At 54.6% G+C, this 23959-nt stretch overlaps 3 protein-coding genes across 4 annotated transcripts; 2 read left to right on the top strand and 1 right to left on the bottom strand.

Annotated features, from left to right (window-relative positions):
* Positions 1 to 207: 207 nt before the first annotated feature.
* On the top strand, positions 208 to 5663 carry HMCES (5-hydroxymethylcytosine binding, ES cell specific). Of its 2 annotated transcripts, none has more exons than XM_032698774.1 (7): positions 208 to 405; positions 2214 to 2357; positions 2692 to 2814; positions 3275 to 3435; positions 3907 to 4099; positions 4504 to 4736; positions 4829 to 5663. In XM_032698774.1, exons 1-6 carry the CDS (start codon positions 223 to 225, stop codon positions 4708 to 4710), a joined length of 1011 nt encoding a protein of 336 aa, XP_032554665.1. In that variant the 5' UTR covers positions 208 to 222; the 3' UTR covers positions 4711 to 4736; positions 4829 to 5663. The 2 variants fall into 2 exon arrangements, with proteins under 2 accessions (XP_032554665.1, XP_032554666.1); XM_032698775.1 differs by lacking the exon at positions 208 to 405 and adding an exon at positions 439 to 570.
* A 1468-nt stretch (positions 5664 to 7131) lies between these two features.
* LOC116792114 (histone H2A type 2-B) lies at positions 7132 to 9554 on the top strand. The gene is made up of 2 exons (XM_032698776.1): positions 7132 to 7180; positions 7262 to 9554. The coding sequence occupies exon 2, from the start codon at positions 7329 to 7331 to the stop codon at positions 7707 to 7709; it is 381 nt and encodes a 126-aa protein (XP_032554667.1). The 5' UTR covers positions 7132 to 7180; positions 7262 to 7328; the 3' UTR covers positions 7710 to 9554.
* A 3298-nt stretch (positions 9555 to 12852) lies between these two features.
* On the bottom strand, positions 12853 to 14142 carry LOC116792212 (histone H1x). The gene has a single exon (XM_032698988.1). It carries the CDS (start codon positions 13951 to 13953, stop codon positions 13294 to 13296), a length of 660 nt encoding a protein of 219 aa, XP_032554879.1. The 5' UTR covers positions 13954 to 14142; the 3' UTR covers positions 12853 to 13293.
* Positions 14143 to 23959: the final 9817 nt, after the last annotated feature.

Below are 23959 nucleotides of genomic sequence, written 5' to 3'. Positions count from 1 at the left end.
CTTTGTCCCCGCACCGCAGCGTTTCGCGGCGGGCGGCCCTGACCGCCGTTCCGTGTCCTCCTCCCGGTGTCGTTCCAATAAAACCGTGTTGTGGCTCTTCCTGGCTGTGTCGGGGGCGGGACCGGCGTTTCCGCGGCGCGGACCGGCCCTGCCCCCGGCGCGGCCCCTCCCCGCGGGCGGCCCGGAGCGGAGCGCGGTGCCCGGGCCCGCAGAGCCGGCGGGATGTGCGGCCGCACCGCCTGCTCCCTGGCCGCCGACAACCTCCGCCGGGCCTGCGCCTACCGCGACCGCCGGGGCCGCCGCCGCCAGCCCGACTGGGTGCGGGGGGAGCGGTACCAGCCCTCCTACAACAAGGGCCCGCAGTCCAGCGGCCCCGTGCTGCTCTCCCGCCGCCACCTCCACCAGGTACCTCCTCCCGGCTCGGCGGGGGCCCTCTGGGGCGAGGGGCGGGTGATGGGCATCCTGCGGCTCAAAGCGGAGCGGTGGGGAAGGGACCGTGCTGGGTCCCGGGGAGAGGGTGTAGGAACCGGTCAGAGCGGCCGCGGCTTGTTTGGTTTCGCTTTGCTCGCTGTACGTGGCAGGTATTGCATTTTCTGATTGAAAAAATGTCTCATTATTTACGTGTTCCGAAGGAGGGGGGGAATCGGTACCGTGCTTCCAGCATATTGTTTATGTTTTCTGCAGAAATGTGTATATGAGTGCTTAACCGTAGTAGAGGTTTGTGGGGTTTTTTCCCAGATGCCTATATCTTGCTGATTTTAATCGGCTTTCCCGAGGCTTTTTTTTTTGGTTTGTTTGCATTTCATAACACTGCTGCGTGTGTCCAGGTCACATTGATGGTAGTGGAGAGTAGAAAAAAAAAAGAAAAAAATCTCACCTTCAGAGCTGTAAAGGAGCTGCACACCTGTGGTGACCGTTATCCCGGCTAATTTAAGCCTCACCCGACCTCCCCCAGACAACCTGGGCAGCCTGTACGGCTCTTTGAGCAGCTCATTTGGTTCCACATAAGAGGGTGCCCGGCCAACTGCTGCTCTTTGGCGTTCAGTGGGGTGAAACAGGGTGTGCTAAATCGAAACACTCTGCTCTGAACCCCCTCTGCTCTCCCTCCCCAGCTGGCGGGGCAGCAGAAGGGGCTGCTGCACTTTGCAGCTGTTACCAGCACAGGGGATGGGGTGGGACACGGTGGGACCTCTCTGAAGTGCCACCAGGCATCCTTCATACCCTCCTTTCCTGCCTTGGGGGTCCCATATCCCCCAGAGAGCAGGCAATAAGCTGATGGAGCAGAGGAGTACGGGGCTAGAAACATGATAACAGGACACAGGCAGACACCTGCTTGATTGTCCATCGCTGTTCAAGTTGTTGGGATGCTGGTGCGGTGTAGGGTGTTCCTTTTTGCCGCTCCTGTTCTGAAGGAGGCTCTGGAAGACTTCACAAAACTGGGCACATACACGTCCCTGCATGCACACACCTGGGGCAGGTGTACATGTATGTGTATGTGCTGCAGTCCCATGGGAGCACACGGCCCTGGGGCCGCGCTCGCCCCAGGAGGCGCTGCCTGGGCTGGCACGTGTGGGCAGAAAGTGAGAGTGAGCTGGGGGAGAACTGAAAACCACAAGCCGTTTCCATTGTCCTAAGGCAGGTAATATGCAAAACAGGAGTGAAAGTGCACCAGGTCGGCAGAAATCACGTTATTAAAATGAAGGTGAGGCTTTTACCCTGTTTGGGACGCCCACTGTCACCAGGGGCATTTTGAGGATTGTGACACCAGCCTGACATGGCTGTTTACTCAAGAGCTGGGGAGTTCATGTATCCAACCACTTCCACTGAAAAGAACCTGTGTTAATTCTTCCAGAGAGTTGTCACATGAGCTTCAGTGAGACAGAGTTATTTATTCCTGCAAAATATTCTTGTGCTTTCTGCTGAGTATTAATTCTTACAGGAAAGTTGTTAAAGGTATGCAGAGGGTTATAATCAGTGGCTGTTTCTGCACAGCTTGTGAGGGGCATCCCTGCAGGAGAACTGAGGCAGAGTTAGTGCTGGACGGGTGGTGAGCCCCAGCTCAGCTCTCAGCAGAGATACTGGCTGGTTCCCCCTTGCAGGGGGAGAAGCTGCTTCAACAGGACCTCCCACAGCCCCTCTCTCAAGCTGTGGGGATGCTCATGGTCCCTGTGATGTGGCTCTGACCTGAGGTGTTTCTCTGTCTCGTTCAAAAGGATGCCGACTCCTCGGAGCGGGTCCTCATGGACATGCGCTGGGGCCTGGTGCCCTCCTGGTTCAAAAATGACGACCCCTCCAAACTGCAGTTCAACACCTCCAACTGCCGCAGTGACACCATGCTGAAAAAGACCTCCTACAAGGTGAGCTGCTGCTTTGTGTCCCGCTTGAAGAGATCTTGTAGTCGACAGAACCAAGGCTGAAGCACCTCCCTGGGGAGTACTGGTCTCCACTTGCCTGCTGCACAGGGGAGCGAGTCCCTGTACTGTGGAACTGGTGGATTTCATTAAAATAGAGCTGAAAGGGTAGTTGCTGGTGAAGCTCATCTTAGCACTAGTGGCATTTGTGCACCCCACAGGGCAGTTTAGGAAAGCCCTGAGAGGGAGCAAGTGGGCTGGGTGGTCCCAGGAGCCCTGTCCTTCCTTACAGGCTGCCTGAGGCTGCTGCTCACTGCTCGCTTGTGCTTTCTCTCCCCAGGGTGCTCTCCTCAAGGGCAAGCGCTGCGTGGTCCTGGCCGATGGCTTCTACGAGTGGCAGCAGCAGCAGAGTGGGGGGAAGCAGCCGTATTTCATTTACTTCCCCCAGACCAAGGACGCCGTGGTATGGAGTCCCTCGCTGTGTCTTAACACTTGTGCCCCTACTCCCTCCGGCTCCCTGGCGAAAAGCCCCTTTCCCTCCAGCTGTGCACATCTCAGGGAGCCTCTTTCCCAATAGGGCTGTGTTTAACAGTGGGCTCGGCACTCTGGCATCCCTCTGTGGCTGGCAGGCCCCGGGCTGTGAAAGGTGATGCGGCGTCCCCGCCGTCACGCTCGCTGCTCCCCACGTGCTGGGTATTTGCATGGGTGGGCAATGTGGCTCCCAGGGGACTGGGCTGGGAGTTTCACTACCTCTTTCCTTCGGCTGAGCTGGTGGCTGGGATGTTCAGAAGGGGAGGAGAGTGCTGGCTTCCCTGCGAGGAAAAAGGCTCCTGGAAAGCCCTCAGATTAGTTTTTGGAAAATCTGTGCTGCTTTGGTTGCCCATGGGCCAGCACTGACCGGGGTGATGGGGCCTCTCCTGCAGGATGAGGGGACGGAGGGAGATGAGGAGTGGAAAGGATGGAGGTTGCTCACCATGGCTGGAATTTTCGACTGCTGGGAGCCACCGTCAGGAGGGGAAATGCTGTACACTTACACCATCATCACTGTGGATGCCTCCAAGGATGTGAGCTTCATCCATCACAGGTAAGTGAGAGCAGGCAAAGGGGCTACAGGGTGGAGGGGGGTGGGGGAGGAGAGCTGCACCTTTGGACACCAGCCTGGCAGCACGCAGGCAGAGAGCCCTGCGTCCTCTTCCTGCCCTCAGAGAAAAACACTACAACATTACCGGCTTGTTTCGGGTCACCAGCTCATGCCCTTTCCATAAATCACCATCTTTGTGCCCTGTGGGAGGCAGTTGGAGTTGAATCACTCTCTGGAGTTGGATCACTTTCTGCCTGACCAGGGCCTGGCAGTCAACCTCTCTGCCGCTTCCAGCAGAGCAGCTACCTTGGTGAAGCGAATGTGTGCTCTGCCTTGCAGAAGAGCATCCTGCTGCTTCAGTTTTCCCCATTTCCCCCCAGACTGCCAGCTCCTTGCTAGCTACAAGTCTGGCTTTTGCCACCACACACTGCTGTGTCAGTGCTGAGCTTTAGCTCCAACTGTCTTATGCCCTAGGATGCCAGCCATCCTGGACGGGGATGAAGCCATCAGGAAATGGCTGGACTTTGCTGAAGTGCCAACCCAAGAAGCTGTTAAGCTCATCCAGCCCACAGAGAACATTGTTTTCCACCCAGTGTCCACCTTTGTCAACAGCATCCGCAACAACACGCCCGAGTGTGTTGCACCCATCGAGCTGGGGGCCAAGAAGGTGGGTGCTGGTGGGGGCTTGGCAGGGGGTATCTCGGTCGTGGTGGTGTCCCTGGGCTGGGACAGAGCTGCCAGGCTGCAGGATGGGTGGCAGCAGGCAGCAACTGCAGGGCATGCCCGTGCTTGATGCTGGAGTGCAGTGCCCTGGACAGATTCCCTTCCCTCTGCTTCCAGAAATAAACTGTCACCCCGTGCCAGGATTTCTCTGCCAAATGAGGCAAATTCCATGTGAAACGGGTCTTGGAACAAGCCTGTTCCCCAGCAGCCTGGGGAGCCTCCCACAGATGTGCCTGGTTGCAGGCAGGGCCGTTGCTCAGCTTCCACATCCTGCTCTGGACCAGCTCTCGCAGTGCCCTGCTCTTACCATGCTTCTGACCTCTCCCACACTGCCTTTTGTCTCTCCAGGAGGTCAAAGCCACCCCAAGCAACAAAGTGTTGCTGGGCTGGTTAAAAAACTCCCAGGAGGGCTCTCCCCAGAAGAAAGAAAACGATTTGCCCAAATGGAAGAGTCAGTTCGTCCACAGCCCTTCGCCCAAGAAAACCAGCGCAGGTATCCTGCAGCAGTGGCTGGGGAAGCAGGGAGAGCCAGCTGCGAAGAAGCGCAAGGCTTAGGCACCAGCTGGGATGGTTGTCCATCCTTTTACCTCCTGATTTTCCTAAGTGGAGTGAGTCATGTTTTTTTTGGAAGGCTTTGCAGACTGGTGTTGAGATTGTTGAAGCCTCTCGGGTGTTGATCCGCTGCTCTAGGTTGTTGTCTCTGTTCTTTGTGTTTTGTTAAAAGTTGGCGTTTGTCTTTAAAGATTTTGTCTTTGTCTTGTGCTGACGGGAGTGAATATAACCTGCTGGCTTCCCTCCCTGCCAGTCACTCGTGCCAAACACAGATAAAGCCCTGAGAAGCATCTCAGTCTGCCAGGGAGGAATAGCTTCTGCCTCCTGTCAGTGTTCATAGTTCAGGTCTCCTTCTGTTTGCTTTTCTCTTCCCTCTTTTTGGTATTAAACCGATACCTCTTTTCCACTTAATTCCACACTGGTTCTGTACAAATTCCTTTCCAATACTCTCTCCCTCAAAAGATGGCTGCAGTACAGAGAAACAAGATGTAAATATTATAAGGAAACTCCAGGCTGGGAAGATCTGCCAGAGCCATCCTGCTCTGCACCAGCATTGCCACGTACATCCATGGCTCCTAAACAGGGAGATGTTTAGGCAGTGCCTGGGAGGAACTGCACTTTGCTTGGCTTTCCCTATGGGCAGCGGGGTGGGACAGTGTGTCTCAGTCACGTTGTTTGTACAGTCATTTTGTTAATGGGATTTGAAGACTTAGAGAGGATTTCCTTGATCTGTGGAGGGATGCACTCTGCCTTGTTCATAAAGGTCATTCATTAAAGCCCAGATAACCAAAGTGCCGTTACAGAGCAGCATAGGGTGGTTGTTTTTGAGGTCAGGGATTTTGTAAACACAGCCAGATGTTACAGACCAAAAGCCTTACACGGTGAAATCCTTGCTGGAAATCAGTACTTCCTTTGTATTGGAAACAATAAAATGGGCTTCACTGGCTGACTGTGCAGTGCCCTTGTCCATGTGCCTGTCTGTGTCCCCCCTTGCCCAGTGCTCCTCTTTCACAGGCAGAGCTTGTACCTCCTCTCCCTGTGCTGAGGGGAAGACCATCTACCCACTGCTGAGCTCTGATGGTACTGGCAGGACCACGTTGCTGGAGCATTTCCATGTGCCAGTGGAAAATGCTCCCTGGGAATTTATTTTGAATCATCTGTTTCTAGGGAGCTGCAGGGGTGGCTGTAGGTGAGGCTTGTCCCTGGGAAGGGATAGCAGAGCCAGGGCAGGAGCCCTGGATGGATACCTGGGGAGACCTGAGCGCTCTTGGAGCGAAATCTGCCTCTGAATCCCTCGCGTGCTATGGAGGCAGCTGATCCCAAGTTTCCTGGCTTATGGGAAGCAGGGATGGGATTAGGACTTCGAGCCAGAAAGCCTCTTGCTAGCTGGCTCCTCCTTGCTCCCACCATGACTTGAGGCAAGAGAATCACTGTATTAGCAGTTCCTGGCAGAATAAATAGGTTTTCAGGCTGTGGGCTGTCACCGTGGTACCTGTTGTTGCAGGAGGTTTCTCTCCCTGCCCAGCCATCACTTTTCCAAGATGAGCGGCTCAGCTGACCTAGCCTGGTCGGTGCTAACTGCAGATCAGGCTTTTCCAAAGGTCACTAGCTCATCTCAAATTCATTTCAGGTCTCCAGTTGCTGTGGAGGGAGTGAAGATGCTGAGCACGAGTGGGGGATGCTCAACTTTCCCTGCTCTGGGGAACCTAATCCTCCCCTTGGGGCATCAGAGGCGATGCAAAGACACAGGGTACAGATTATCTCCCTCCAGGCTGTGAGCTCCAGCAGCAGCATCACCAAAAAAACCCTATGCTGAGTGTTTAATGAGGAGATGTTATTGCTGAACTACATCACCTTTAAACTGGAGCCTGACTGCTTGCTCAACGCTGTTTGTAGCAACCTGGCGAGGAGTCAATCCACCCGGCGTGACCTGTCCCCAAAAACTGTTTGGGGAGCAACTTGCCCCTTTGATGCGTGATGACACAAGAGAGGGTAGTGCTTCCCATGGGGGGTTTCTTTCCCCCAGAACGTCACCCCTCGCCCGCAGGCTTTGGCATCCTCCCGGGAGAGGCATCCCGCTGGCCGGGGCGGGGGCCACGAGTTCGGGCAAGGCAAGCGGGGCACCGGTGAGGAGCAGGGCTGCCGGGACACCCACGGGGCCTCCGGCCAAACCCGCTCTCCTCGGCTGCGGCGCAGCCACGAAAGCGCTCCGCGGGTTGGGGAGCGGGCCCGTCCGGAGCCGGGGCAGAGCCGCAGCGCTGCCCGCGCTGGGCGCCGGCACGGCCGGGGCGCCGCGAGCCCTATGCAAATCAGGGATCGGCGCGGGGACCAATCGGCGGCGCGGCGGCAGCGGCGGCAGCCAATGGGGCGCGGCGCTCGGCGGGCGGGAGGCGATATCCGCGGCGCGGCGGCGGCAGCGCGGGCAGTGCGGCGGCGGGCGGCGCGCAGGGCGGAGCGGCGGCGGCTCCTGCGGGTAAGGGCGGCGCGGCGCGGCGCGGCGCGGGCGGGGACGGCGCGGCCCCGGCGCGGTGTAACGGCGTTTGTCTCCCCGCAGGCGCCGGGACTCTCTGTGCGCGGCGCTGCTTTGAGAGGCGGCGGCGAGGGGCCGCTGCCTGCCGGCCATGTCGGGCCGGGGGAAGTCCGGCGGGAAGGCGCGGGCCAAGGCCAAGTCGCGCTCGTCGCGGGCCGGGCTGCAGTTCCCCGTGGGGAGGGTGCACCGGCTGCTGAGGAAGGGTAACTACGCGGAGCGGGTGGGCGCCGGGGCGCCGGTGTACCTAGCGGCGGTGCTGGAGTACCTGTCGGCCGAGATCCTGGAGCTGGCGGGCAACGCGGCCCGTGACAACAAGAAGACGCGAATCATCCCGCGGCACCTGCAGCTCGCCATCCGCAACGACGAGGAGCTCAACAAGCTGCTGGGCGGCGTGACCATCGCCCAGGGCGGTGTCCTGCCCAACATCCAGGCCGTGCTGCTGCCCAAGAAGACGCAGAGCTCCAAGAAGTGAGCGCTGCCCCCCGTCCCCCTGCCCCCAGCTCCCTTCTCACCACTGCCTCACCTCTCCTCCCAATGGGGCTGGGGTTCCCCGTCCTGCCCCTCAGCCCGGGCTGGGTGGTGAGCCCTGGCAGCACCCCACCAGCCCTCCACTAGCCCCCCCGGCCTGGGCTGCGGCAGGGTGCTGGGGGAGCATGGGTGAGGTTAAGCCCTGCTTGTGCCCCCACCCTGCCCCTCTTCCCTGTGGAAGAAGTGGTTTTGGAGGAGGCAGCTGGATCACAGCTGTTGGTAGCGGTGATATCTGGAGCCGTATGACTGGGTCATGGTGCAGAGCTGCTGGGAGCTGCTGAGGATTGTTTTGGCTGGCGTAGGGATGGACACGGGTATCCCCGGCTGCCTCTCCCCTCTGCCAGCCCTGGGACTGTGCAGGGCCCCCCCAGCTGGCCCTGCTCGTTCTGGTGTAAGGATGGGACTCGCTGCTGCCGTGCCCCCCCCCTCCATCCCCAGCAATGCCGTTCCGGCCGCACTGCAGCTGCGAGAGCGGGGGGACTGGAAAATGTGAAGAGGAGGAAAAGTTTCTCCGTTGGCAAGAAGTGGCTGTTAGTCTTAGTTTTGTTCTTGGTAAAGCTAGTGCATCGCCCTACTGTAAAGAAGCTTTGGTCCTATTTATTTTGAGGTCTCTTTTATTCTGGGGTACTCCCCCGCAAAGTCACCTCCCCGCAACTCCCTGGCTCGGTGGGTGCTGGGGGGCTCGGTGGTCCCACATGCCGTGGGTCCTGCTGGCAGGGTGGGGTGGAGGCTGCGGTGACAAATCCCCTCGGAGAGCGTCGCAAGGTCAGGCGCCCGCCGGGAGCGGGAGCTGCCATCTTCTGTCGTGGCTCCCCTCCTCTCCCAGCTGCAGAAGCCCTTCGCCTCGCTGAGAGCTCCTCTGTACCCTGGTTGCACTTCTGGAAAATGATATCCTGTGTCTCCCTTTTTGTTGTTGTTTGTTTGTTTGTTCAGCACTATTTCTGGTTCTGAGAAATAAAGTGACGATGATATGTGTTAACTGTAAACCCTCTATGCATTAATATTTCTTTTCAAAACCTGTATCAAAGCCCACTCCTAGCTAGCACTGTATTTATTTAATGGCTGTGTGGATAGTGTGTGAGCATGGGGGCAGGCTAGCTGTCCCGTGACCCCTGGAATAGCTGACGCAGAGGCAGCTTTCCTGGCTGCCCGGCGCAGCCGCTTCTGTGAGCCCTGTAGTCGTGTGCATGCGGCAGTGTCGAGGCAACCCGACCGTAGACCCTTCATCACGTGTTTTTTAAGTAAAAAAAGAGCATCTCCTATTTATATGCTGTTAAGTAGCATGTGTTCGACCTATGGAATCAGCTGTTAATCTCGTGGATGAAGTAACTTACCCCGGCTCTCAGTGTAATGTTTAGATCTAGAGCAGATGAACCTGGACGCTTGTCAACCGGCTTTAGGAAGGGGGTTTTCACTCTGGAATGTGGAAGCGATTTGTGTTCACTGGTGCTGTGCTAATGGGGGTGTGGAGGTGTCCCACGGTTACTGACCTCGGATGGGTGGGAGGCACAGCCCTGCTGTGGCAGCACAGCCCCCCTGGGATCTCTCTGCCTCCTGTAAAGGGACTGTTACAATCAGCAAGGTGGGGATGAGCAGTTTGCTTTCTGCTGCCCAGTGTGGTGGTTGATGTGTCTGTATCCGAGTGTCTTGTTCTCTCCCTCTTGTTTTCTCCAGGACCAGTGTTCTGTAAACCCAAGAGTGTTTTGTATTTCTTAGAAAAATGCAGAACTTGTGATACTGAAAAGAACGGTGCAAACCCAATATCTGATTAAACTGGTTCCCTGTTGAATGCTGTCAAATGTGCTGTGTCTTGTCACCTCACAAAACCCATGGAATCTGGCAGGCTCTGGTGGCAGCTTGTTGTCTGGGCTCAGTTTTCTCCAAGAGGAAGGACTAGTAAAACACCAGACAGGACCACTGCTAGGCTGTGTAGGCCCTTCTCTCAGACAGTCTTTTCCTATCCCGGGAGCAGATAATACTGTTGTCTGGCTCTTCTCCCTGCTATGGGAGTGCCACATTGCCTGGTTGCTCTGTCACCAGTGAGAGGAAGCCTCGGCTGCTCCTGGCTGGATACAGCAGAGAAAGAGTGAGGCTGGACCAGGACCCTCCCCCAGTGCTGGAGGTGCTTTCTCCTCCCAGTGGGCTCCTCCAGGACCCTCAGGGTGACCTTGCAGACAAGTAGGCAGAGATGAAAAAAGCTGATCCTGAAGGGAAGGGAGGAACCTGGAGATAGAAGACTATTTCTTGGTCTCACACCCTCTCCTTTGTTGAACATTCCCAGTTTGCTGTCCTGGTGGCTACTCTGCAGACCCAGCATTGCTCTGCTTGGGTTTTGGGGAGGAAGGGTTGTGGGAAGCTTGGACAGTTCCCAGTGGGGTCACAGTTGGGTGCTGGTTGGTCTGTGTGGGGCTGGACTGGGGGTGCTGGGCTGGTCTCTGTGGGGCAGTGTCCTGCCTGCTGCCCTGCCAACCACACTGCCAGCACTTGAGGCAGGAACAAGGACAGGGGAACTGCTCCTGAGGAGCTCTGCAGCCACCCTGGCCGTTGTGTGGCTCTGCCCAGGACTGTGGGTGATGTGGGCACTATGGCTGGGTGCTGGTGTATACGTAGTGCCCTCAACACTGAGCTCCAGCCGTGGTCTGAGCTTCCTCTGCAGACATATGACAGACCAGCTGGGAAAGCTGGGCTGTTGGAAGCCAGACCGAAGGAAATCCTGTCTGTCACACCAAGCGTTGCTGAAGTGCTTGGCCTTTATCACCTCATGAACCTCCCAGCTGAATGTTGTTGTGACCAGGAGAGTTGGAAGTCTTGATCTTTATTGGAAAGCTGGAGTGGACATGGTCACCTTTAATCCTGCAGCTCCAGAGACTGGTCTCATAGCTTTCTGGAGCTGGTGTTGCTGGTCCTGGCTCTCTCTTCTAAATGCTTAATAGCACCAGAGCAGCCGAGCTCATAAAATGTGAAGGACTTGGCTCAGTAGAGGCTTCTCAAAGGTCAAGCAAGCCTGGAAGAGTGTCTGTTGATCTGTGCTTCCCTTAAGGAGAGGGCAGGGGGCTGCAGGATTCTTCCCCTGCCTCCTTGGGTACCTGAAAGTGAGATGAGCACAGATCTGGAGCTGCAGCTGCCTGCTGTGGGAGGCTGCTGTGCATCGTGCCACGTGCAGCAGGATCTCTGCCAGCTGAGTCCCTCAGCTCTGGGACTGGTTTTATTTGTCTGGGTGTTGAGATGAGTCACTGGCCCTTGGAAGTCCTCAGGGCTTGGGTTTCTCTCCAGAGCCTGGCCCTCCTGGTTGGCAGCACCTCTGGCAGCTCACTCGGGGATGATCCAGCATCGTGGCTCCTGGCATCCCAGCCTGTGAGGTAAGACAGCTCCAGCTGGGCTGGCACAGTGTGTCACCGTGGTGCTGTCCCTGTGCTGGGCAGCCGGAGGCTCACTGCCTTCCCACTGCCCTTACCTGCCCACAGGAATGCCCTGCTGGTTTACCTGGAGGGGTGGTTATTACAGCCACTGTTTGCCTCGCAGGTGAGTGCCAAGGGGAGCTGTGCCCTGAGACGTGGTTGGGTTGACCAACCACAGGGGGTGACCCCCCTGCCCCAGGTGTCACTGTCAGCCCTCGGGGAGGGTGTCCCCTCTCAAACCTGCAGTGTCAGCTCTTCTCTAAGACACAGCTGCAGGTCGGTGCTGGAATGCAGCAGCTCTCTCCTGGGACAGCACGAGCTCTCTCCTGGGACCTGAGGTTGCTGGCAGGCACCCAGGCTTGGTGTGAGATTCGCATGGGCAGTGGGATGGTGGCTGGCCTGTCCTAAATACAGATCTGGAGGGAGGCTGTAGCTTCCTGGAGCAGAGCATTGCTGGTCTCTTCCAGCAGCTTTTTCTTGCTGGATCTAGTGGATTGACTTTGCTTCAGGGAGTAAAACTTTCTTTCCTTCTCCCTGCTGGTTCTGGGCCCTGGAGGAAGGGGCTGCTCCTTTCCCAGGAATGCTGAAAGGCCCTGCCATGGCCTCGTGTTGTGGCGGTTCCCAGGCACCGCTGGCTGCTGTCCTTCTGTCCCCTCCTCACAGGGATGGCTGTGCATGGGGCTGATCCATGCTGTGTTCCCCAGGCACTGGAAGCATGTTGATGCTCCGGGCACAGCACCTTGCCGGGGCTGGAGCAGCTGTGGGGCGATGCTCCTGCTTGAGACTGGTGAGGGCAGCGGGGCAAAGCCCTGGTGTGGGGCTGGTATTGATGGTTTGGGTGCGGGCTGGGTTTAACCAGAGCCGGCCTGGGGTGCACTCACAGCCCATCCTGCGGCAGGGATCCGACACGGGGGCTGCTCTCCCGTCGTCTCCCTCTCCTGCAGCCCCGAGGGTCCCCGGAGCGCAGAGAGCGATGAGCCGGGGCGAGGGATGAGCCCTCCCGCAGCCGGCAGAACAAGATGGCCCAGATCCCTGCCGCGATTTACGCAACCTCGCCGGTGCTATAAATAGCCACGGCCGCGGGGGGCTCCGGCGCTCCCTCCGCGGGGACCCAGCCGGGGGGGACCCTCCAGGCCGGGAAGGGAGGCGGGGGTGAGCCCTGGGAGCTGCTCCCCCTCCAAGCCGGGTGCTGCGGGGGGGTCGATCCCGCTTGGGGTGGGGGTCTGTACTGTGGGTGTCCCCCGGGGAGCTCAGCTCTGCAGGGACCGCACTCCTCCCCCGACTCCATGGCAGGGGACCTTCCCTCTGCTCCTGCCCTTCCCCCGGAGGGGATCGCGGGCTCTGGCACATCAGCAGCCGGGCGGACCCCGGCCCGCGGGGAACAGCCTCCCCCCGTCCCCGCCCACCTGCAGGGAGCACACACGCGTCAGCGCGGCGGTGTTTTGTAACAATTTATTTGAAACGACGATAAATGAAAAGAAAAAAACCAAATCAAAAATAAAGACCCCGCTACCCCGGGCCCTCCCCCCTCCCACCCCACACCCATACAAAAACATTGAAGGCCATCGCAGGTGCGGCCGGCGGCCGACAGGGGGCGCCCGCTCCCACGCGCCGCGCCGTTGCCATGGCAGCGGGGGGCGCCGCGTCCCTTCGGGGCGGCCGCTAGCAGGCACGGGACGCACGCGCGCGCACGGCGGGGAAAGGGGCGGGGCCGGGCGGGGCGCGCGCGGGCGGCGGGAGCGGGACCGGCCCACGTGGCGCGGGGGGGCCCCGCCGCAAAATGGCTGCTATGGAAACCGGGCGGGAAAAATCCCTGGGAACAACCGGGCGGACAAGAGGGGGGCTGGGAACCGTCTACAGGCGGGGAAGGGCACGGCCGAAAACAAAAGGGCGCGATCGAGGAGAAGCCGCGGGGCGGGATGGGGGGGTGGGGTAGAAAAAAAAATAAGGCGGTGGGGAAGAAGGGGGGGCTGGGGCGGCCGCAGCCCCGCTCACCGCGCACGGCGGCGGCTGCGGAGCCGAATCAGCAACACAAAGACAAAGCGGGTCCCCTGGGGTCTGTCCTCAGAGCAGTCTGTGCCGCGGGGCTCACAGTCCGGGGGGCCGCGGGGGGCTCCCAGCGCCCCGATCTCATGCCTTCCGGCTCTTGAGCGCCTTGGGCTTTGCCGACTTCTTCACCTTCTTGCCCCCGGGAGACGCGGCTCCCTTCTTGGTGGCTTTCTTGGCTTTGCCCTTGTCCTTCTTCGCCGCCGCGCCGCCGGCTCCCTTCTTGTGCGATTTCTTCTCGGGCTTCTTGCTCTTGGCCGCGGGTTTCTCCGCCCGCCGGGACGTGGAGGCCGTCGCCTTCTTGTGGGACTTGTGGGCGCTGCTGCCCGTGCCCCCCTCGCCGCCGCCTTCCAGCTTCTTCCTGTTGAGCTTGAACGAGCCATTGGCGCCGGTGCCCTTGACCTGGAGCAGCGTGTCGTTCTGTACTAGCGCCTTAATGGAGTACTTCAGGTAGGTCCTGCCGTTCTGCTGGTCGAACCAGGCTACCTTCTTGGCCTCGTTGTAGATCTTGGCCAGCGAGGAGCCATTGCGCTCGCCCAGTTTGCGGATCGTCTCCACCACCAGCTGACTGTATTTGCCCGGCTGGTTCTTCTTCTTGTTGTTCTTCCTTTTCTTCGACGGCGACAACGAGGAGCCGCCGCCGCCTCCTTTCGCCTTCTTAGCGGCCGCTTTCTTCTCCGGGGAGAGCGGTGCCTCCTCCGCCTCAGTCAGGGGCAGATCGGCTTCTTCCAGCTCTACCGACATGGTGCGGGGTGCGGGGGGCCGCGGGCCGGAGCGGGGGCGGGCGGGGGGAGCGGCGGCGCGGCGAGGCCCGGCGGGCACGCTGTATCTGCTCCGCTCGGTCCGCGCTCTGCCGGGGCGGGCGCCGCCGCCGCCCTTTATATGGGCGCGGGGCGGACCACGTTGAGAACAACAACAGCCTGGTCCGCCGCCAGCCCCAACTTGTGCTTCTTGGGGCCTCTTCGCGGGGCTCCCGCGCGGCCGCCGGGCCCCCCCGCGCCGCCCCGCCCGCCCCGCGCCCCGCGCCCCCCCGGCCCCGGCCCCGCCGCCGCCCCCGCGCCCCCCGCCGAGCGCCGCCCGCCGCCCCCCGCCCGGATTTCGGGGGCGCGCCCGGCGCAGCGGCGGCAGCGAGAAGGGGGGTGCCCGACGCGGCGGCGATTGGGGCCTCGCCGCGACCCCCCCGCGCGGCGCCGCCGCCGCCGCCCGCCGCCCAAGAGGGGCCGCCGCGGGCGGGGGGAGGCGGCGGGTGGCGGGGGGCGGTGGCGGCGGCGCTGGCCCCGGGTTCTCCGGAGGGAACTAACACAGGCGACGCCCTCCCGCGGCCGCCGGCAGCAGCGCGGAGGTGCCGCGCCGAGGCCGGGGGTCTCCGCCCCGGCGACTGGGGCCGCCCCCCCACCGACCCTCGGCCCCGCGGCCGCCCGGGCGGGGCCCCCGACGGGGGAGCGGTGCGTGTCCTGTGGGCCCCCCCCATCCTCCGTGGGCATCGCCCCGCAGCGAGGGATGCGGGGAGCGCGGCGAGGCCGGGGGTCTGGAGCGGGAGGTTGGGGGGTCCCCGGCCTGGGTCAGTGAAGGGGGGGAGGGTGGGGGGGCTGTGAATCGCTGCCGCCCCCGCAGCCCCGGCGCGCCGTGGGAGGGGGGCGAGGGGCTCGAGCCCCGCTTCTGCCTCAGCTCCGCGTGGGCTTGGGAGGGGGGCAGCAGCGGTGGTATGAAACACCCCCCCCCAGTTCACCCCAACCCCCAAATCCCACCGGGAGAACTCGGCTTCAGGGGAGAGGGGGGCAGAGGATGCACAACGCCCCCAACGCCTGGAGGGGTCCCTCTCCCCCGCTCCTTGGGAGTGGGATCCGTGTGCCCCCCGCCACGGGTGGGCCGGGGTGTGAGTGCGCGGGGGCATCCCCGCAGCCCGCACACGCGGGCAGCAAGCAGGGGGGTGTGCACAGGCGGGCAAACACGCCTACACATGTACACACATGTAACACACACATATAACACAGGCATGCACACACATGTAACACGCGTGTAACGCACACATGTACACAGAGATATATACACACACGGTCACACCCGCACACATTCTCGCACCCCGCCCCCTGCCCACGCACGCTGCTCCGAGCCCGCACAGCCCCGCCACCTCCCCTTCCTCCTCCTCCGCCTCCCCCTCTCCCCATCCCCCGGCTCCCTCCGCCATTTCCCTCGCTCAGCCCCCGCCCCGACTGCCCGCGGTGGTGGTGGTGGGTCCCTGGAGCCGCCGGATCCTGCCCGGCCGTGTGTCTGTGTGTCCCCATCCCTCAGCGGGGTGCGTGTCGTCCCCCCCCCCCCGAGGAGAGAGCCCCCCAGAACAGCGGGGTCCTACCCCCCGCAGCAGCCGTGGCCAAGCACCTCTGCGATGAGTTTTTCCGGCCTCTGGGGGCTGCGGGGCGCTCGGGCGGGAGGAGGGGGCGCAGCCCGAGGAGCGGTGCCGCGGCCCCGGGACCCCCCAACGGGAGCCGCTCGGCCCCGGGGACGGGCAGCGTCCAGCGAGCACCCCTGGAACACGGCACCCCCGGCACGGCTGTCAGCGGGGGGATGTATAATGTGTACACGTGTGTGTAACACACAAACACGTACCTGCAGACATGTAAAGGTAACGCTGTAGCCGAATGGAAGCTTACAGCTAAGCCATCTATAGGTAGTGGTTGTATAGGGGGAGTGTGTGTGTCATACGTGTATTACAGATGAGTTATATCTAATAGTTATTATTTATTGTGATAGCTGTATGTAAATTTAAAATAAATGTAAGTGCATGCTCACACATGAAGAACTAGCTATATATTTTTAAAATATTGACAGAAATATATATTTTAAATATAATATATGTGGCTGGGCAGTGACTGCACGGATCTCACCCCAGCTGGGTGGCTGGCAGCGCATCCAGCACAGGGATCCAGCACCAGTCCCCATCCCGCAGAGCACCAGGGAGATCAGTGTGAAGGTTCCTCTCTCTCCTTCCTAAAGAGGGGGTAGGGAATGGAACACACATGTATAAATATATGGAGGTATAAATATTTGAGCTGAATGTATAGGGGAGGCTGTGTGTGTGTGTGTGTGTGTGTGTGTGTGTGTGTGAAAGAGACACAGAGAATGGGAGAAAATAGCCCCACCACACACACACACACACATTCTCTCCCCATACATGTGTACTTATATAGACACAAAGGGTGAGTCTCGTTCATGTACACCTCTCTCATATACATACATAGATATACATATTACAGAGAGAGTGTAAGAGGTTCACACACAGTTCTCTGTCACTATATATACACATATACAGGCATATATAGAAACGGGGGATGAGAGAACAAGCATGCTATTCAAACACAGCAGTCTCACTATACACACACATTATGTATAATGTATGCATATATATATATATACAAGGGTAAGCTCTGACACTTTTCTCTCTTGACCTCTCTATATGCACATACACCTATATTTATGTACACACACACAGTGAGAGCGAGCAACTGTGTGATATCAGACACATGCTACCCCCTTGATAAAAGGAATTGCATATGTAAATCTATACTTAGCTATTCACACACAAATCTGTACACACTGTTCTCTCTCACTATATGCATACACACATGCATAGAGACACAGGCACAGAGTGAGCCAGAGCTGTTCACACATATTATTCTCTCTCTTGCTGTCTCAGATACACGTGCACATAACCTGAGAAGAAGAGCAAGAGCTATTGTCTCTCACACACATATTTTTTATCACTTGTCTCTCTCCTTGCCCCATATGCATGTATAATATCTGGGGTGCATAAATGTGTATATATAAATGTGTATATATATATGTGTGTATATATATATGTGTATATATATATGTATGTATGTATATTCTCTCTGTGTATGGACATACATATGTTGCTCTGTAGGGAGCAAGTGAGAGTTTTTCTCACACAATACCATCTCTATAGATGCATATACATGTACACAGAGAGACTGTTCACACATAATGCATATATATAAATACAATTAGTGTGCTACTTACACAAACGCAAACACACACTGTTCTCTCTTCATATATACATATATATATCTATATACTGAGCTGTTTTCACACACATGACAGTCCTTTCTCTTGCTGTATGGATACATATATATGCATATATACATATATACTCTATATAGAGAGTTGTTCTCATACATGTAATTCTCTCACTAAATATATAGATGGTGTTCACAGTTCTCATGCTATACACACATATATATATACACATATGCAGAGGTGGTAGAAAGCTATTCACACATAATTTGCTCACTGCATGTATATTTATTACATTTATTTAGGGAGAGAGAGCTGTTCACATGCAGATTCTCTTGCAAGATATATAAATATATACACGCACGTCTGTATCCAGAGAAAGCTGTTCTCTCACACACAAGTTACCCCCTTTCCATATGCATATACACATATACACATATACACACACACACATGACTATATACCATAGGTATATATGTGTGCATGTGTATATATACATATATATATAGGTATGAGAGCAATTCATACACACAAACACAGTTTCCATCACTCTCCCTCCCCCCTCCCCCTGTGTATATTCTCTGGGATGCATAAATATATGCATAATAAGTACATATGTTGAAATAGTCTCTCTCTATGTGTATGCATAAGTAGAGATAGTAAGAGCCATTCTCACAGACACACTACTCTCTCTTGCCTTATATATGAATACTTATATGCATATATACATATATATACAGAGAGATTGTTCATGCACAGTTCTCACTCTCTATCCATATCTACATATGTACAAATATGCACATATAATTAAAGCACATACTGTTTATAGAAACACTATTCTCTCTCCATTCTATGCATACATATGTATATACTCAGTGAGCTGTTTTCACATAATACTCTTCCCTCTTTCTATATGAATACATATATATGCATACAAACACACATATATATATATGTTCTACATATAGAAAGCCTACTTTTCTCTCTCTCACACACACACTTCTAACAGATATAGAGAGCTGTTAACACAATTCTCTTCTTATATATACACATAGATATATAATATATACATAAATATATGTATATATGTATACACATACATATATACAGAGACAGATGTTTACTCACACAATTACACAATTCTTTATTGCTTTACACAGACACACACATACACTCTGTATATGTATATACATATATGCATATATACTTAGATATTGGGGGGATGAGGTAGCAGGTCTCTCACTCTTCCCCCACTCTGCATATATATATATATATATTTTTATATATATATATATATGTGTGTGTGTGTGTGTGTGTGTGTGTGTATGTGTGTGCATAGATGTATGTATATATATGCACACTGAAAGAGCTGTTCAGGGAACTGTTTTCATACACACAATACTTTTGGTTGTATATATGCACACACATATATGCATATATATACAGAGAGAGAGTGTTCACAAGCACACAAACATAATTCTCAATATATATATATGTGTACACACACACATATATAGGCATTATATTCTTTGCAAGTTCAGTTCACACCCCCACCACTGCACCCCTCCTTTCTCAGTCTCTGTCTATATGTAAATACATATACATACATATACAGGGAGAGTGAGGGATTTTCACACTTTCTCCCCTCCCCTTCTCTCTGCACCCCTCCCAATGTATAAATCTATACTGAGAGAGCTGTTCATGCACACAGGAGTCTCTCTTGCCACACATATAGACACACACACACATGATGAGAGTTGTTCACACATATTATCCTCTCCTGATGGGGGTCTATACATAAGTATTCATTTACCCATGTACTCAAGAAAAAGAGCAACACATTTTAAAACACACACCCATACACAATTTTGTATTATTTTCTCTACATCTTGCCCCCCCTTCCCCCTCATATATAGTCTCTGGGAAGCATAACTATATACAGGTATATGTTAATATTTTTATATATATTCTCTCTGTGTGTATATATGTATGTTCTCATGCACACATTGCTCTTTTTTGTCAAAGATAAACCTATATACCTACTTATATATATATATAAACTGTTCACACAGATAATTCTCTATATATGTGTATATATAAATATTTAACTAAAGTGCCATTTACATGCTCATATGTATATACACAGCAAGAACATGTGAGCTGTTCACAAATCTGCATAATTCACATACTTAGAAAAGGATAGAGAGCTTTTCATGCACAAAATCTGAGATATATATATATATATAAATATAACTAGATACATTGATAGATATACACACATAAATACATATGTATATATAGAGATTTCTTCTCACACACACACACACACTTCTCTCTTGCTGTAAATACAGGCACATATATATGCATATATACTTATATAAAAAGGGGAGAGTGACCTGTTCACTCACCTCTTGCTGCATATATACATATACACTCACCAAGAGGGAGAGCACTGTTGACACACACACTTCCCTCTTGCTATATATACACATATATATGAGTATATATTTCCATATATTATAACATATATAATGAGAGATATTCACACACACACACACACACACACACACACACACACACACACACACACCCCCATATCCCCCCATCTATACATGTATCCTTAAAGACACACTGCTCATTCTTTCTCTTGCTATACATACACACACATATGTGCATATATACATACATGAAGCATGCATGCATTATTCACACAGTGAGCATTCTCCACTCATTTATCTATATGTGTAACTGACCGTGTGTGTGTGTCTGTATTTTCTGCCATTCTCTCCCCAAGAGGGAGAGAAAGACCTTATACAGAGAATGGTAAAAAATACCACCCTGACATCCTCTCACCCCTAAAAATGCACGTAGGGTATCTATGTGTGTGAGACTCTGGTCTCTCTCACCCTTTCTTCTGATCCCCATGTATAATACCTAGGATTTATATACATTATATTCATACACAGAGGGGCTGGAGAGCAGCCAGGCAGAAAGAGACCTGGGAGTTTGGATTGGCAGGAAGCTGAACAGGAGCCAGCAGTGTGCCCAGGTGGCCAAGAAGGCCAATGGATTCTGGCCTGGATCAGGAACAGTGTGGCCAGCAGGTTCAGGGAAGTGATTCTGCCCCTGTACTCAGCGCTGGTGAGGCCACACCTGGAGTGCTGTGTCCAGTTCTGGGCCCCTCAGTTCAGGAAGGACATTGAGGGGCTGCAGCAGGTCCAGAGAAGAGCAACAAGGCTGGTGAAGGGACTGGAGCACAAGTCCTGTGAGGAGAGGTTGAGGGAGCTGGGGCTGTTCAGCCTGGAGAAGAGGAGGCTCAGGGGAGACCTCATCACTCTCTACAACTCCCTGACAGGAGGGTGTAGCCAGGTGGGCATCGGTCTCTTCTCCCAGGCCACCAGCAGTAGGACAAGAGGGCACAGTCTTAAACTGTGCCAGGGGAGGTTTAGGTTGGATATTAGGAAGAAATTTTTTACGGAAAGAATAATCAGCCATTGGAACGGGCTGCCCAGGGAAGTGGTGGATTCTCCGTCCCTGGAGGTTTTTAAGATGAGAGTGGATGTGGCATCAGTGCCATGGTCTGGGAACCACGGCAGTGTTGGATCAAGGGTTGGACTTGATGATCTCGGAGGTCTTTTCCAACCCGGTTGATTCTATGATTGTGTGTGTGTGTGTGTGTGTATGTATTGATCTTGACATATATTCTGACTGCCTGTATGTGTGTATATGGAAAGCAAGCACAAGGGAGCCAGTCATTCCCCTCTCCCAACTCACACAAAAGTACCCCCATATCCACCTCTACATCCAATTTATTTAAATATTTATTTATGAGTCTGCATTTTCTTTTATTTTCTGTCCCCACCTCCCTCCCCCTCCTCTTTCTCAAAGAACTACAAAAATAGCTAAACTATACCTGCATGTAAACGACCCTTTTCTATATAAACCAGACAGAAATATAGAAATAATACATAAGTATATTAAAAAATGTAAATATATATAAAACACACACACATAAGCATGTGGAAGAAAAATGTGTGTAGACAAAGAAAAAGCACACATGCACACACACAAAGCATATAAAATAATTTAATTTAAAATGTGTCTATGTATGATCATCTCTCTCCATATATATTTAAATGTTTTTATATAAAAATATAAATAAAATGGATATGAGGGTAGCCATGTGTCTGTGTGAGATAATTTTTTCTCGTTCTCTGAATATATAGGTATATGAAGAAAGAAATACTTTATGCTGCTGTATGTACATGGGTAAGGCTGCAACCACGTGTGTCTCATAAATGGAAAACTGTAACCAAGCTCAGTTGTGCTCTGTCTCTGAGCCTTGGGAGACGTGTCTGTGTAATACAGAAATACACACACACAACTGTCTGTACTGTCTTGTTTGCACTTCCTTGCTGTTTTGCTCTCCAGCTCGCAGAAGACGTGTCCTGATAAATAAACACACACACATATTCCTGCCTGTGTGTGTTCTGAGAATGCAAACCTCCTACGTGCCGGTGTTTAGCTAAAAACACTTTGTGTACCCACAGAATCCTGAACGTGTTTTTGTGTTTATACCACACGCTTCCCTCTGAGCACCCCGGGGTGTGTGCCAGGCGGGGGTCCCTGCACACCTGGGTGTTGGGGCAGGGCGGGCTGGTGTGGTGTCAGCTGTTTGGGGCTCCAGGTGTGCAGGGATGGGGCTGGCACCCTGCCTGCCTGCAGCGGCTGCGGCAGGAGGGCTCCTGCTGTAGGGTCAGGGCAGGCTGCAGCACAGGACATGTCCAGCCCCAAAGCCCAGCCTGGTGGCACTGTCAAGGCACACACTGAGCTTTCCCGCCCCGGGCCTCGCAGCTCGGCGTCTCCGTGCTGCTTCCCACGTGCCAGCGATGGCAGTTGGCCTTTAATTCCTTTGACGCTGCTCTCCCCCCCGCAGCCCCTGCAGCACAGATGTGGTTGTGCGATTCCCCAACTTTCATATTTGCACCAGCATCTCACAAAACACAGCTGCCTCCCCAACGGCTCCAGCCTTTGGCAGAGCAGCCACAGGCGCCAGACTCGGCACCTGCCCTGCCGTGGCCTCGCACGGCTTCCCCCATCCTGCAAACTCAGGGCTGGGTGTAGCTTTGCCTGTTGCACTTGGTGTGGACTGGGGAACCAACCCTCACCCAGCCAAGCTCCTTCTTTTGGTCTCTCCCTCCTGCCCTTGAGCTGAGCTGCTTCCGTGAACCAGTGAACAGCTCAGCCTCTTCCAGGGCCAGGTTTCCTCTGGGATTCACCCAGCAGCAAGTCACCCTTGCACACGTGGTCATTGCACCAGCAACTCCTCAGGCAAAAAGGTCAGCAGAGAAGTAAAAGCCATGAGGCCCCATTGATGCTGGGAGTGGTTTTAAGTGCACTGTTACCCTGCAGAGACAGCCTGTCCAGCCAGCTTCTCCAGTCCCAGGATTCTCCAGACCACAGTGATGATGAGCAACTCTTGCAGGAACATGAGTCCCCATCTGTGACACCATCAGCCCTGAGCGTAACAGCAGGGCACCAATTCCCACAGTGCTTGCCTCATGCACTGGTTTTTGTACACTTGTGTGTATTCTCACCTGTAAAAACATTGATCTGTAGGTGGCAAATGGAATCCTCTCCTGTCATTTAGAATCTGTAACATCCTGTGGCAAGGAGCTCCACAGCTGTCCTACCTCCTCTGGAGGACTCTCCCTTTGCCTTGGGTCAGTGCTAGTTTATTTGATTGGAAAGGCATTAAACACAGGGTCCTTAAGGGCTCAGCCTCAGCTCCACCACCCAAAGCTAAAGCAGGCAGAGGTAGGTGAAGAGTTCAGACCATTCCCTTTTCCCAAAACTTCAGGGTTATTGCTCCCCCTCCCCCAGCTTTGCCTTCTCCACATTAGAACTGTATCCAGAGAAAACAAGTGCAGAGCACTGCTTTAAATGGAGATGAGCAGAAGGTCCAAGTCTTTCAAAAGAAGCAGACAGAAGAGTTGCACCAGGACACGTTGCAATCACAGAGTTATTCAAAATTGATGTGGACAGCAAAAGCCCAGTCAAGTGAGAAAAGTGTGATAGGACAAAGCCATAAAATAGGATATGGAGCACAAAGACTGTTAGAAGGCTCTTGAAATAACTGCCCTCATTTCTCTAAACTTTGTTTTCCATCTTCCTCTGGGTACAGGACTCAGCTCAGCATTCATGAGTGCAAGCAGAGGGTCATGCCCAGCCTTGAGAAATTAAAGGTTTAACCAAGGAAGGGCCTGGGAGGGTACACTCCAAGGTACCCCAGGGCAGCCTTGCTGGTGAGCTGGAAGGGCTGAGCCTGCTCTTCTCACTACTCCCTCCCAGAGGAGGGCAGCAAGAGCTTTTACAGCACTGCCCTCCTTGCCCCCCTGCTACAGAGGCTTTCATGTACTTGGGACAGGGCTGAAGGACTGTGCTCATGGAGGAGGGACCTGATCCAGCACCATTCCTGGCCCTGCAAGCAGCTTCCAGAGAAGCAGAGGGGTAATCCCCTGCTAGTTCCCCAGCCAACCAAGCAAGCAGGGCCAGCTCACCCCACTCACAAAAACCAATCTGAAAGGTACAAACTTCATAGTAAGGAAGAAGCACAAATATCCTTCAATTAGCAGGCATTGGCTGGCTAGAATGACAACTAGAGACAGAGGAAAGAAAGCATGTTAGTGAAGGAAAAAAAGAGAGTCAGAAACAAGAG

The sequence above is a fragment of the Chiroxiphia lanceolata genome, chromosome 11, assembly GCF_009829145.1.
Source record: "Chiroxiphia lanceolata isolate bChiLan1 chromosome 11, bChiLan1.pri, whole genome shotgun sequence".
Taxonomy (NCBI): Eukaryota; Metazoa; Chordata; class Aves; order Passeriformes; family Pipridae; genus Chiroxiphia; species Chiroxiphia lanceolata.
Note: the sequence above shows the minus strand (reverse complement) of the source record. Positions and strands in the feature narration are given on the sequence as shown.

Excerpts from the sequence above, each read along its gene's own strand:
- LOC116792114 (XM_032698776.1), top strand. The coding sequence starts at position 7,329 with ATGTCGGGCCGGGGGAAGTCCGGCGGGAAGGCGCGGGCCAAGGCCAAG.
- HMCES (XM_032698774.1), top strand. The coding sequence starts at position 223 with ATGTGCGGCCGCACCGCCTGCTCCCTGGCCGCCGACAACCTCCGCCGG. Across the intron at positions 406-2,213 it reads CCCGCCGCCACCTCCACCAG|GATGCCGACTCCTCGGAGCG; the intron begins GTACCTCCTCCC and ends CTCGTTCAAAAG. Across the intron at positions 4,100-4,503 it reads TCGAGCTGGGGGCCAAGAAG|GAGGTCAAAGCCACCCCAAG; the intron begins GTGGGTGCTGGT and ends TTGTCTCTCCAG.
- LOC116792212 (XM_032698988.1), bottom strand. The coding sequence starts at position 13,953 with ATGTCGGTAGAGCTGGAAGAAGCCGATCTGCCCCTGACTGAGGCGGAG.